The sequence below is a fragment of the Salmo trutta genome, chromosome 20, assembly GCF_901001165.1.
Source record: "Salmo trutta chromosome 20, fSalTru1.1, whole genome shotgun sequence".
In the NCBI taxonomy this organism is placed as follows: Eukaryota; Metazoa; Chordata; class Actinopteri; order Salmoniformes; family Salmonidae; genus Salmo; species Salmo trutta.
In genome coordinates, this window is record NC_042976.1 from 2,003,890 (window position 1) to 2,019,333 (window position 15,444).

Below are 15,444 nucleotides of genomic sequence, written 5' to 3' on the forward strand. Positions count from 1 at the left end.
GACGGAAGGTGGCCGAGCTACAGCGGTGTTTGTCAGACCAGGAGACATCCCATCTGCGACGGAAGGTGGCCGAGCTACAGCGATGTTTGTCAGACCAGGAGACATCCCATCAGCGGTGGAAGGTGGCCGAGCTACAGCGGTGTTTGTCAGACCATGAGACACCCCATCTGCGGCGGAAGGTGGCCGAGCTACAGCGATGTGTGTCGGACCATGAGACATCCTGAAAATTGGTCTTCTCACTAAAATGTCCGTAGCATCCACTGAGCCTTCTATGGAAAAGGGCGACTCTCAGGAACACGATGGCGTTCTCCGTTTTACTCTACGACCCCCACCAGTGTCACCAGACTCATCTGAAGGCGACCCATACAAACAAAAGGAAGTATGGAGGTAGTTTTGTGCTAATAAAAACAAGGGGTTAAATATGTGTTCAAAAACAACTAAAATATTTCCTGATCTTTCTTATACAGTGTCTCCTAGATATAAGACAGACACTTCAAAACATTATTCCATATGATAAAAAAAATAATAATAATTACATTATTTTTTTTGCCATTTATGAATGTGTTGTTATTCAATGGCTTAGACTTTTAGAGGTTAACAAGCTAACTGGCTAGGGATACTAGATAGCTATATGCAAATATTGTTTGATTTACTTGCCATCTATAGTAGTGAAGATGACAGTCCGAAGACAACTTTACCAGGATGACAACTTGCAGATGTTAGGGGCCACGTTAGGGTCCCGTATGGCTCAGTTGGTAGAGCATGGTGTTTACAACGCCAGGGTTGTGGGTTCGATTCCCACGGGGGACCAGTATGGAGAAGAAAAAAAAAATTGGATGAAATGTATGCCTTCACTACTGTAAGTCGCTCTGGATAAGAGCGTCTGCTAAATGACTAAAATGTAAATGTTAAGCTCTTTCCAAAAAAGAGAGGCCTAATCTCTGATGAAGTACGCTAAATGACACGGTGTTTGCTTAGTTAGCTAGATGCCAAATGGATAGGCTACCCTATCAATCGATGTTACTGATCATGCGTTTCGTTTAGCCGGATGTCTAGAACACATTTTCCATACTTGATGCACATGTGCTTCACTTTCCATCTAGCTAAAAGGTAGCTGGTTGGCATCTGTGTGTGTTCGTACCACCGCATGGTAGAGCAGCGCAGGAGTTGAATACATTTAACTGCATGCAGTCGGTACACGCACCGCACCGCTGTAACGGATGTCGTGCCTGGAGGACCAAGACGCAACAGGGAAGTGTATACTCATCTTCTCTTTTTAATATATAAGAAGGAGAAACAAAATAAACACATATACAATTAACAGAAATGACACTAACAGTTCTGTCAGGTGACAAGCACAAACCAGAATACAACTACCCACAATCCACAATACAAACACAGCTCTAATTATAGGACCTTCAATCAGAGGCAACGATAGACAGCTGCCTCCAACTGAAGGCCCCGACACCAATTAACTAAACATAGAAATACAAATGACTAGACAAGAACATAGAAATAAACTAACATAGAACAATAACCAAAACCCTGGACTAATAAATCAAATACACCTCTACATACATAACCACCCCGAACCATATAAACCAAATACCCCCTGCCACGTCCTGACCAAACTAAACACTAACAAATCACACCTTTACAGGTCAGAACAATGACAACCGCAGCCTAGTGAGGTACCCCCAACGTAGCATTGCGGACTGCTCCGCTGTGTGTTAGGTATAGAGACATATTACCATGGGTTATAGTGGGTTATAGTGGGTATAGAGACATATTACCATGGGTTATAGTGGGTTATAGTGGGTATAGAGACATATTACCATGGGTTATAGTGGGTTATAGTGGGTATAGAGACATATTACCATGGGTTATAGTGTAGTATAGTATACTAGCATATACTTGCTCCGTTGACAATGAATGACTTCCGACAGAATGCAATGAAACATTTTTTAACAAGTCAGTTAAGAACAAATTCTTATTTACAATGACGGCCTTCCCCGGCCTTCCCCGGCCAATACTGGGCCAACTGTGCGCCGCCCTATGAATCACGGCCGGATGTGAAACAGCCTGGAATCAAACCAGGGACTGTAGTGATGCCTCTTACACTGAGATGCAGTGCCTTAGACCGCTGCGCCACTCGGGAGTTTGATGCATCTGGTGGACATGATGCGTAACGCCTTGATCACACCAATAGCGTTGGGGGGGGGGGGGGGGGGGGGGGGCAGGTAGCCTAGTGGTTAGAGGAGGCAGGTAGCCTAGTGGTTAGGGGGGGGGGGGCAGGTAGCCTAGTGGTTAGAGGGGGGAGGCAGGTAGAGCCTAGTGGTTACAGCGTTGGACTAGTAACGAAAGGTTACTAGATTGAATCCCTAAACTGACGAGGTAAAACTCTGTCGTTCTGCCCCTGAACAAGGCACTGTTCCTAGGCCGTCATTGTAAATAAGAATTTGTTCTTAACTGACTTGCCTAGTTAAATAAAGGTAAAATAAATTAAAAAAAATAAAATGGTGGTTTGGTACACCAGAAGTAAATGAATTTCCAATGGAAAGCTACGTTTGCCTTGCAGCATTGCATTGCATTGCAGAGGCAGTTGCAGTGTGTTCTGTGTGGACCATAGGTTGGATAAATCGAACATATGCATCAAATTCTATATATATAGATAGCTTAGAGTCTGATAAAATGTGGAATAATCTGAAATGTGAAGTTCTTCAAGAGGTGATGATATCAAATCCCCCCCCCCCTCAAAAAAAAGTTATACCATTTATATAACAATCATTTCAAAAGAAAACGTAGTTGTGAATGTTTTTTTTTTTTTTTGCGGACCTGGGGGGTCTCCTTTACCCCCCCCAGCAGATAAATGGTGTCTGCAGTGCACCTTCATGTGACGTTACGTTGATAATGACCGGGGAGAACATTGGGTGGAGGAGGAGGCGGGACTCGGTCTGTCTGTCTGCCTGTCTGCAGCCAGCTGGTTCATTCCGGTATTATGGGAGACCTTTTCTATCCCAGGAAATTACACTTCTAATTTAGTGTAAAATTATAGCGAAAATTAACAACATTTCAATTTTTTTTCTTAAATATGTTTGATAGAGAAGTTTTAAAAAATCCTGTTGAAGTCACAGAGCTAATTTAGGCCAAACGTTTCCATCCGGTTTAGAATTTATGCATCTAAACAGGTTGAAAAATGCACCAACAAAAAATGAAGTACCTGAGATTTACCAATATGTTTTTTTCTGAAAGTCAAACATGTATTTTTTTCTGATAGAATACTAAAATGTAAATATATATATATATTTCCCCTGTAAACCGATGAGGTCCAAAAGGCACCATAATATCGGAATGAGCCAGCCCAGCAGCAGCTCAGCCCTACACTGTACAGAAGCCAAGTTGAAGGCTGGGCTCTGATAACACAAAGCTATGGTTAAAAAAAGACATAGAACAAATCAAATGGGAATACGTTAGCTACATATAACCATTACTGGAAATATCTTTTAACTACTGCAACATTTTGAACTCTTCGATTTGAAATAAAGGCCCTTGTTTTGGGGGATAGTGTAATGGCCACAGTGTCTGCGTACCGACCCAACACCAGTCGGTCTTGTCTTGCTCTACGTGAAGAAGATTTTCCATCAGGACACAAGAGGATTTTTGGGTTGTTTTTTTTGTTGGTCGTCTGCGTGTTGGATATCAGACGGATTTGATCGGAATATATATCTATTTTTTATTTTTTTTAAAACAAGTTGGATTATCAATTGTATAATTGGTGTTTTAGTTAAATGAGATGAGAGTTGGTGGTTATCTGAGCGACCAGACGTCGGGAATATGACCGTGTCTAGTTAGCTGACGTTACGGGGACATGTGAGGTTACTAGAACTGCGTTAAACGGATGGTAAAATACTAGCACAAAACAGATAGTTGCTTTTCAACTATCATTATTTTTCTTTCTTTCTTTTTGTTTCGCGAATGCTAGTTTAGCTTGTTCGTTAATAACGTTTTGACGGCTGAATATGTCGGTAACGTTAACGTTACTGTAGCCCGGTACAGTGGAGATTCGGGATGTCGAACTAAGAAACGTTTTGGTAATTAAAATAATAGCTAGCTAGGTTATAAAGTCGACAGACAACCTTAGATATTTTGATAGCTCATAAATTGTTGCAATATTGATGTTTAGCTTGTGATTTTTAATATATTTTTTTATTATATATATATATATATATTATTTTTGTTGCATTACATTGTCTGGGATGTAAATGACTGTTTGGACTATCAAGGTTAGGTCAAAATAATCATGAATATCAACTGTTAGACCTCATCCGTTTTATATTGATGTGGACTATGTTGGATTATTAGATAGTTCCGGGTGAATGTGCTCGTCTGGCTCCCAGACAGAAGAGGCAGGAAAATAGGACAAGTTGTTGGAGAAACCGCCCGTCCCAGACCAGCAGCCCGTCCCAGACCAGCAGCCCGTCCCAGACCAGCAGCCCGTCCCAGACCAGCAGCCCGTCCCAAACCATCAGCCCGTCCCAGACCAGCAGCCCGTCCCAGACCAGCAGCCCGTCCCAAACCATCAGCCCGTCCCAAACCATCAGCCCGTCCCAAACCATCAGCCCGTCCCAGACCAGCAGCCCGTCCCAAACCATCAGCCCGTCCCAAACCAGCAGCCCGTCCCAGACCAGCAGCCCGTCCCAAACCATCAGCCCGTCCCAGACCAGCAGCCCGTCCCAGACCAGCAGCCCGTCCCGAACCATCAGCCCGTCCCGAACCATCAGCCCGTCCCAAACCATCAGCCATGGCCGTCCTGGGCCGAGTGTCTGGGCTGCTACTGGGGCTGTACGGTATCCTGCTCCTCAGTCCCGTCGCTGGTAAGTTTCACCTAATTAATACCATGAAATAAATATACATAAATACATTTCCACATGATGTCATTGGAAAATAGGTTTAACATAATGGATATATATTTGAACCATATCTCAGAAACTCCCGAGGTAGCCTTATTGCTATTATAAACTGGTTACAAACGTTATTAGAACAGTAAAAAACTACATGTTTTGTCATACCTGTGGTATAAGGTCTGATATACCACGTCTGTCAGCCAATCAGCATCCAGGGCTCCAAACCACCCACTTTATATGGACTATTCTATTACCTGGGCCTTTCCTAGCTACAGAATGGTAACACCAGCTAATGTGATTTAACCAGAACATTTTGGACCGTTTTATACGGGTCATTTTTAACTAACCTGGTATTCCTCTTCGTCCTCGATTCTTGGGAACAGGAGTCTCATTTTGTATTTTGTTTTTAATAACTGAGCATTTTTCTAAATTCAAAAACGGACCCCTGCAACTAGACACGGACATTTTATGAGACTCCTGTTTCCACAAAATGAGGACGAAGATAGTATCGCAAATACCAGGTTAGTTGGAAAAATCTCTGGCAATGTTTTGTATAACCACACCAGTAAGTGCCAGTATAATGTTGGTTATATTATATTATCTGGTGTGACCATCTGTAGCAGGGTCATTCCATGTCATTTCAGCAAGCCATGACACCCACCATCTCAGATTTGTTTGGAAACGGTTTCTTCCATTAGATAACAGATAAGATAAGCATTCCTGTAACATTATTTTTGTTGATATTGAACATATTTTAACCCCTGGAGAAATTAAGGTAATTGATTGCACCCAAATTGGCCATTTTTTAATTTTTATTTATTTATAGGATTCATATAATATTAAATAAATATAATACCGAACATCCGATTTGGACCAAACTTTTTCTTCTTCTAATGAGTAAGACACGAGGAATCAACAGTCAAACCCCCTCCCACCCCCTCCCACCCCCTCCCACCCCCTCACACCCCCTCACACCCCCTCCCACCCCCTCACACCCCCTCCCACCCCCTCCCACCCCCTCACACCCCCTCCCACCCCCTCACACCCCCTCACACCCCCTCACACCCCCTCCCACCCCCTCCCACCCCCTCCCACCCCCTCAAACCCCCTCACACCCCAAACCCCCTCAAACCCCAAACCCCCCTCACACCCCAGACCCCCCCTCACACCCCAGACCCCCCCTCCCACCCCAGACCCCCCCTCACACCCCATGCTATTCACACCCCAGACCCCCCCTCACACCCCAAACCCCCTCACACCCCATGCTATTCCCACCCCAAACCCCCCCTCACACCCCATGCTATTCACACCCCAGACCCCCCCTCACACCCCAAACCCCCTCACACCCCAAACCCCCTCACACCCCATGCTATTCCCACCCCAAACCCCCCCCTCACACCCCAAACCCCCTCACACCCCAAACCCCCTGACACCCCAGACCCCCCCTCACACCCCAGACCCCCCCTCACACCCCAGACCCCCCCTCCCACCCCAGACCCCCCCTCACACCCCATGCTATTCACACCCCAGACCCCCCCTCACACCCCAAACCCCCTCACACCCCAAACCCCCTCACACCCCAAACCCCCTCACACCCCATGCTATTCCCACCCCAAACCCCCCCTCACACCCCAGACCCCCCCTCACACCCCAGACCCCCCCTCCCACCCCAGACCCCCCCTCACACCCCATGCTATTCCCACCCCAAACCCCCCCTCACACCCCATGCTATTCCCACCCCAGACCCCCCCTCACACCCCATGCTATCCCCACCCCAAAAGCCAGTGTCTGTGTCCGATTACATGTACTAGTATACTACATACCTAAAACTGCATAATCATTTTGGCTTTTGATCTTGTAGAATTCACTCGTCTTTTCCGACTCACGTGTTTGACAACAGCTCATAATCAGATAAAATTTACGCCGCTGTTCCATAAATGGACGAATGGCGAGAGTCAACGTAATCACACATTAGATTACGTATTCGGAGCACTATTTTTGAATTTTCACATACTATAAAACATCATTTTTTTCTCGCATACTATTTAGTACGCTAGTATGGGTATTCGGATATGGCCAGTATCGGTTCTCTGTCTGACAAGTAGTATAGAGCTACGACTTGTAGTATTGTTTCTTCATACAATGTAATGTATTCCCAGTGAATTTGGTGATGGTTATTTTCCCCTGTTCAGTAAAATTTGTCATTGAAGTTGTTAGGTGTTATACAGCCTGATATTACCAGGTTTGTCAATTTTGCTCATCGCTTAAACGGCCATTTTTGCCGTTTTTCTGTCAAAACAATAAGAAACTATCATAAAATTCCACATCAATTCACAATTCAGAATAATGGTCCTATGACATACATTATATATACAGCAGTATGTGGACACCCCTTCAAATGAGTAGAACAGGTGTGTAAAATCGAGCACACCGCCATGCAATCTCCATAGACAAACATTGGCAGTAAAATGACCTTGCTGAAGAGCTCAGTAACTTTCAACGTGGCACCATCATAGGATGCCACCTTTCCAACAAATCAGTTCGTCAAATTTCTGCCCTGCTAGAGCTTCCCCGGTCATCTGTAAGTGCTTTTATTGTGAAATGGACGGCTCAGCCGTGAAGTAGTAGGCCACACAAGCTCACAGAACGGGACCGCAGAAGAGTGTAAAAGGCGCGTAAAAATCGTCTGTCCTCGGTTACAACATTCACTACCGAGTTCCAAACTGCTTCTGGAAGCAACGTCAGCACAAGAACTCTTCGTCGGGAGCTTCATGAAATGGGTTTCCATGGCCGAGCAGCCGCACACACAAGCCAAAGATCAGCATGCCAAGTGTCGGCTGGAGTGGTGTAAAGCTCGCCGCCATTGGACTCTGGAGCAGTGGAAACGTGTTCTCTGGAGTGATGAATTACGCTTCACCATCTGGCAGTGCGATGGACGAATCTGGGTTTGGCGGATGCCAGGAGAACGGTACATGTCCGAATTGATAGTGCCAACTGTAAAGTTTGGTGGAGAAGGAATAATGGTCTGAGGCTGTTTTTCATGGTTCGGGTCCCTTAGTTCCAGTGAAGGGAAATCTTAACGCTACAGCATACAATGACATTCTAGATGATTCTGTGCTTCCAACTTTGTGCCAACAGTTTGGGGAAGGCCCTTTCCTGTTTCAGCATGACAATGCCCCCGTGCACAAAGTGAGGTCAATACAGAAATGGTTTGTCGAGATTGGTGTGGAAGATCTTGACTGGCCTGCACAAAGCCCTAACCTTAACCCCATCAAACACCTTTGGGATGAATTGGAACACTGATTGCGAGCCAGGCCTAATCGCCCAAAGTCAGTGCCCGACCTCACTAATAGTCTTGTTGCTGAATGGAAGCAAGTCCCCTCAGCAATGATCCAGCATCTAGTGGAAAGCCTTCCCAGAAGAGCGGAGGCTTTTATAGCAGCAATGTTCCATCATCAAGTGGAAAGCCTTCCCAGAAGAGTGGAGTCTGTTATAGCAGCAATGTTCCAACATCTAGTGGAAAGCCTTCCCAGAAGAGCGGAGGCTGTTATAGCAGCAATGTTCCATCATCAAGTGGAAAGCCTTCCCAGAAGAGTGGAGTCTGTTATAGCAGCAATGATCCAACATCTAGTGGAAAGCCTTCCCAGAGGAGTGGAGGCTGTTATAGCAGCAATGATCCAACATCTAGTGGAAAGCCTTCCCAGAAGAGTGGAGGCTGTTATAGCAGTAATGTTCCAACATCTAGTGGAAAGCCTTCCCAGAAGAGTGGAGGCTGTTATAGCAGCAAAGCACGTGTCCACATTCGGAAAGTATTCAGACCCCTTCCCTTTTTCCACATTTTGTTACGTTACAGCCTTATTCTAAAATTGATTCAATTAATATTTTCTCATCGATGACAAAGTGAAAACAGGTTTTTAGAATTTTGGGCAAATTTATAAAAAAAAACAAAAAAAAACTGAAGTACCTTATTTACATAAGTATTCAGACCCTTTGCTATGAGACTTGAAATTGAGCTCAGGTGCTTCCTGTTTCCATTGATCATCCTTGAGATGTTTCTACAACTTGATTTGAGTCCACCTGTGGTAAATTCAATTGATTGGACATGATTTGGAAAGACACACACCTGTCTATACAAGGTCCCACAGTTGACAGTGCATGTCAGAGCAAAAACTAGGGTTTGGTGTGGTGTGGTGTGGCAGGGCTTGGTGTGGTGTGGCAGGGCTTGGGGTGGCGTGGCAGGGCTTGGGGTGACGTGGCAGGGCTTGGGGTGACGGGGCAGGGCTTGGGGTGGCGTGGCAGGGCTTGGGGTGGCGTGGCAGGGCTTGGGGTGACGGGGCAGGGCTTGGGGTGGCGTGGCAGGGCTTGGGGTGGCGTGGCAGGGCTTGGGGTGACGGACAGGGCTTGGGGTGGCGTGGCAGGGCTTGGGGTGACGGACAGGGCTTGGGGTGGCGTGGCAGGGCTTGGGGTGACGGACAGGGCTTGGGGTGGCGTGGCAGGGCTTGGGGTGACGGACAGGGCTTGGGGTGGCGTGGCAGGGCTTGGGGTGGCGGGGCTTGGGGTGACGGACAGGGCTTGGGGTGGCGTGGCAGGGCTTGGGGTGACGGACAGGGCTTGGGGTGGCGTGGCAGGGCTTGGGGTGGCGTGGCAGGGCTTGGGGTGGCGTGGCAGGGCTTGGGGTGACGGGCAGGGCTTGGTGTGACGGACGGGGCTTGGTGTGACGGGGCAGGGCTTGGTGTGACGGACGGGGCAGGGCTTGGTGTGACGGACGGGGCTTGGTGTGACGGACGGGGCTTGGGGTGACGGGCAGCGTGAAGGAGAGAGACAACTCAAGTAGCGAACAGGAAACTATGAACACAAACATTACACACGCCAGAGTTGTGGATCACATTGAACAAACCAAACATTACACAGAGTGGTGGATCACATTGAACAAACCAAACATTACACAGAGTGGTGGATCACATTGAACAAACCAAACATTACACAGAGTGGTGGATCACATTGAACAAACCAAACATTACACAGAGTGGTGGATCACATTGAACAAACCAAACATTACACAGAGTTGTGGATCACATTGAACAAACCAAACATTACACAGAGTGGTGGATCACATTGAACAAACCAAACATTACACAGAGTGGTGGATCACATTGAACAAACCAAACATTACACAGCGTGGTGGATCACATTGAACAAACCAAACATTACACAGAGTGGTGGATCACATTGAACAAACCAAACATTACACAGAGTGGTGGATCACATTGAACAAACCAAACATTACACAGAGTGGTGGATCACATTGAACAAACCAAACATTACACAGAGTGGTGGATCACATTGAACAAACCAAACATTACACAGAGTGGTGGATCACATTGAACAAACCAAACATTGAAATATCGTTATAGAAGGTAAAGTAAAAACCCAAACTGGTCCCTGCATCAATACACACACACACACACACACACACACACACACACACACACACACACACACACACACACACACACACACACACACACACACTGCTCTGACACACACACACACACACACACACACACACACACACACACACACACACACACACACACACACTGCTCTGACACACACACACACACACACACACACACACACACACACACACACACACACACACACACACACACTGCTCTGACACACACACACACACACACACACACACACACACACACACACACACACACACACACACACACACACACACTGCTCTGACACACACACACACACACACACACACACACACACACACACACACACACACACACACACACACACACACACACACACACACACACACACACACTGCTCTGACACACACACACACACACACACACACACTGCTCTGACACACACACACACACACACACACACACACCACACACACACACACACACACACACACACACACACACTGCTCTGACACACACACACACACACACACACACTGCTCTGACACACACACACACACACACACACACACACACACACACTGCTCTGACACACACACACACACACACACACCACACACACACACACACACACACACACACACACACACACACACACACACTGCTCTGACACACACACACACACACACACACACACTGCTCTGACACACACACACACACACACACACACACACACACACACACACACACACACACACACACACACACACACACTGCTCTGACACACACACACACACACACACACACACACTGCTCTGACACACACACACACACACACACACACACACACACACACACACACACACACACACACACACACACACACACACACACACACACAAGTAGACGGCTCTTCAAGCACTTACAACCACACTAAAGTGTTTTACACAAGCAAAACTGTGAACCGTGAACACTGACTTGCTCCGAAGACTTCAGAAATATTATCCAACAAAGTCCCTGTCCCTGTAACATACAGTAAACTGTGACGATCCCAGTATGCTGATAGTGTAATCAGCACTTTAAACGGAGGAAGGGAGGGTCTGGTAGGATTTTGTCTGGTGTGTCTGTGTACAGGACACTGTGCTCCTCTCCTGCTGCAGACTTCAGACTAAACAATGTCTCCCTCTGGCTCTATGGGGGGAAGGGAGGAGGAGGGGAGGGGGGAGGGGGGGAGGAGGGGGAGGAGGGGAGGGAGGGAGGGGAGGGGGAGGAGGAGGAGGAGGGGAAGGGGAAAAACATTCCCTTGTGGTGACGCTGACCCCTCCCCTGACTATTTCTGCTGGCTGGCGCTGAACAGACTGAAAACCTCCCCCTCCCCCACCATACTCATTCACCCAGTGGTAGACTGCCTGCCCTGCCGCCCAGACACATTTCACACACTCATTTAAATGTCATTTTCAGAGGAAATGCTGGTCTATGCCACTCTGCCAGACAGTGCTGTAGTCTATACAGACTGCCCTCTACCAGACAGTACTGTAGTCTATATAGACTTCCCTCTACCAGACAGTCCTGTAGTCTATATAGACTGCCCTCTACCAGACAGTCCTGTAGTCTATATAGACTTCCCTCTACCAGACAGTCCTGTAGTCTATATAGACTTCCCTCTACCAGACAGTCCTGTAGTCTATATAGACTTCCCTCTACCAGACAGTACTGTAGTCTATACAGACTGCCCTCTACCAGACAGTCCTGTAGTCTATATAGACTTCCCTCTACCAGACAGTACTGTAGTCTACAGACTTCCCTCTACCAGACAGTACTGTAGTCTATATAGACTGTCCTCTACCAGACAGTACTGTAGTCTATATAGACTGTCCTCTACCGGACAGTACTGTGGTCTATATAGACTGCCCTCTACCAGACAGTACTGTTGTCTATATAGACTGCCCTCTACCAGACCGTCCTGTAGTCTCTCCTTGTTTTGTGTTGTCCTCTTGCCTCTACCAGACCGTCCTGTAGTCTCTCCTTGTGTTGTGTTGTCCTCTTGCCTCTACCAGACCGTCCTGTAGTCTCTCCTTGTTTTGTGTTGTCCTCTTGCCTCTACCAGACCGTCCTGTAGTCTCTCCTTGTTTTGTGTTGTCCTCTTGCCTCTACCAGACTGTAGTCTCTCCTTGTTTTGTGTTGTCCTCTTGCCTCTACCAGACTGTAGTCTCTCCTTGTTTTGTGTTGTCCTCTTGCCTCTACCAGACCGTCCTGTAGTCTCTCCTTGTTTTGTGTTGTCCTCTTGCCTCTACCAGACTGTAGTCTCTCCTTGTTTTGTGTTGTCCTCTTGCCTCTACCAGACTGTAGTCTCTCCTTGTTTTGTGTTGTCCTCTTGCCTCTACCAGACCGTCCTGTAGTCTCTCCTTGTTTTGTGTTGTCCTCTTGCCTCTACCAGACCGTCCTGTAGTCTCTCCTTGTTTTGTGTTGTCCTCTTGCCTCTACCAGACCGTCCTGTAGTCTCTCCTTGTTTTGTGTTGTCCTCTTGCCTCTACTCGTCTCTATATCACCCCTTCCTCTTCTATCTCTCCATAACAGATTGGGCTTATTGTTCCCCCATAAACAACCAGCAGCTAGTTCCAGCTGCATGATGCCACAGGGTGCGTTCGTAAATTCACTCTGGATTGGCAGTGCGCTCTGGGCGTTTTAATAAATTCAGAGCGTTGTCAGATTGTCCGTTTAATAAATTCAGAGCGTTGCCAGATTGTCCGTTTAATAAATTCAGAGCTTTGCCAGATTGTCCGTTTTAATAAATTCAGAGCGTTGTCAGATTGTCCGTTTTATAAATTCAGAGCGTTGTCAGATTGTCCGTTTTATAAATTCAGAGCGTTGTCAGATTGTCCGTTTTATAAATTCAGAGCGTTGTCAGAATGTCCGTTTTATAAATTCAGAGCGTTGTCAGAATGTCCGTTTTATAAATTCAGAGCGTTGTCAGATTGTCCGTTTAATAAATTCAGAGCGTTGTCAGATTGTCCGTTTTATAAATTCAGAGCGTTGTCAGATTGTCCGTTTAATAAATTCAGAGCGTTGCCAGATTGTCCGTTTTATAAATTCAGAGCGTTGTCAGATTGTCCGTTTAATAAATTCAGAGCGTTGTCAGATTGTCCGTTTTATAAATTCAGAGCGTTGTCAGATTGTCCGTTTTATAAATTCAGAGCGTTGTCAGATTGTCCGTTTTATAAATTCAGAGCGTTGCCAGAATGTCCGTTTTATAAATTCAGAGCGTTGCCAGATTGTCCGTTTTAATAAATTCAGAGCGTTGCCAGATTGTCCGTTTTAATAAATTCAGAGCGTTGTCAGATTGTCCGTTTTATAAATTCAGAGCGTTGTCAGATTGTCCGTTTTAATAAATTCAGAGCGTTGCCAGATTGTCCGTTTTAATAAATTCAGAGCGTTGTCAGATTGTCCGTTTTATAAATTCAGAGCGTTGTCAGATTGTCCGTTTTATAAATTCAGAGCGTTGTCAGATTGTCCGTTTTTATAAATTCAGAGCGTTGTCGTATTGTCCGTTTTATAAATTCAGAGCGTTGTCAGATTGTCCGTTTTTATAAATTCAGAGCGTTGTCGTATTGTCCGTTTTATAAATTCAGAGCGTTGTCAGATTGTCCGTTTTATAAATTCAGAGCGTTGTCAGATTGTCCTTTTTATAAATTCAGAGCGTTGCCAGATTGTCCTTTTTAATAAATTCAGAGCGTTGCCAGATTGTCCGTTTTAATAAATTCAGAGCGTTGTCAGATTGTCCGTTTTATAAATTCAGAGCGTTGTCGTATTGTCCGTTTTATAAATTCAGAGCGTTGTCGTATTGTCCGTTTTATAAATTCAGAGCGTTGTCGTATTGTCCGTTTTATAAATTCAGAGCGTTGTCAGATTGTTTGTTTAATAAATTCAGAGCGTTGTCAGATTGTTTGTTTAATAAATTCAGAGCGTTGTCAGATTGTCCGTTTTATAAATTCAGAGCGTTGTCAGAATGTCCGTTTTATAAATTCAGAGCGTTGCCAGATTGTCCGTTTTTATAAATTCAGAGCGTTGTCAGATTGTCCGTTTTAATAAATTCAGAGCGTTTTGCTCTCGGGGCGTTCAGAGCGCACACTGTCACTGGACGACTCTGGCCGAAGAGTAGGGTTGATCTGAGCGTTCTGACCTCACAACGGCAGTCAAGCTAACTGGCCGAAGTTGGCTAGCTTGCTCGCTACTTCCAGAGACAAATGAGAGAACACTCTGACTGTTTAACTCGCCCTACCAGAGCTGGTTAGACTGTTTTCATGTTATCCAGAGCGTTGGTGAAAAATGTAACTGTGCTGCTGGCAACAATTTAATTATGTTTTGTTTTTTTGCCGATGTTAAGTGACACCAGTCATATTCAACGGGTGTTGAGCGTTTGTAAATTCGTCAGTTATTCTGCGCTCTGGTACAGTCAGACGAGAGTGCTCTGAAATCAGAGTAGATAGCCAGAGTGAATTTACGAACGCACCCTAAATTAACTGCTGTCTGTCTCTGACAATGTGTTGTTCAGTCTGGCCTGAGGGGTGTCCTACAAAACAAGCTACATGTACTCTGGGGTTTCTAAAGCTAGCTAGCTTCAGTTAGCTTCACATTCCAGTTCGGTTATGGGTCTGAATGGTTATGGGTCTGAATGGTTATGGGTCTGAATGGTTATGGGTCTGAATGGTTATGGGTCTGAATAGTTATGGGTCTGAATGGTTATGGGTCTGAATGGTTATGGGTCTGAATGGTTATGGGTCTGAATGGTTATGGGTCTGAATGGTTATGGGTCTGAATAGTTATGGGTCTGAATGGTTATGGGTCTGAATAGTTATGGGTCTGAATGGTTGCCTCCTAAGAGAACAGTGCAGAGGCTATAAGTCATAGCTCAATATAAGGCTAATGCTGCATGTCATGTATTAAAAAGAGGTAGGCTATGACATCTATCCCCGGGGCTTCCGGTAACTGGTAAATGGCCGCTTTCGGACAATAACAAAACAATGAAAAAAAGATAAATCAAAAAGGTCAGGAAGTTAAAGCTTGGTCGCAAATGGGTCTTCCAAATG

General features: G+C 45.8%; 2 protein-coding genes across 2 annotated transcripts; both read left to right on the forward strand.

Annotated features, from left to right (window-relative positions):
- Positions 1-4,019: 4,019 nt before the first annotated feature.
- Positions 4,020-4,903, forward strand: LOC115156262 (aggrecan core protein-like). Its single transcript, XM_029703720.1, has 2 exons — positions 4,020-4,025; positions 4,419-4,903. Exons 1-2 carry the CDS (start codon positions 4,020-4,022, stop codon positions 4,887-4,889), a joined length of 477 nt encoding a protein of 158 aa, XP_029559580.1. The 3' UTR covers positions 4,890-4,903.
- Positions 4,904-5,448: 545 nt separating this feature from the next.
- On the forward strand, positions 5,449-6,731 carry LOC115156263 (extensin-like). Its single transcript, XM_029703721.1, has 2 exons — positions 5,449-5,469; positions 6,060-6,731. The coding sequence occupies exons 1-2, from the start codon at positions 5,449-5,451 to the stop codon at positions 6,729-6,731; spliced, it is 693 nt and encodes a 230-aa protein (XP_029559581.1).
- The last annotated feature ends 8,713 nt before the right edge of the window (positions 6,732-15,444 follow it).

Bases quoted from the DNA above. Each gene is read 5' to 3' on its own strand.
- LOC115156263 (XM_029703721.1), top strand. From the start codon at position 5,449: ATGTTTTGTATAACCACACCA. The intron at 5,470-6,059 runs GTAAGTGCCAGT...CTCACACCCCAG, and splicing joins TGTTTTGTATAACCACACCA to ACCCCCCCTCACACCCCAGA.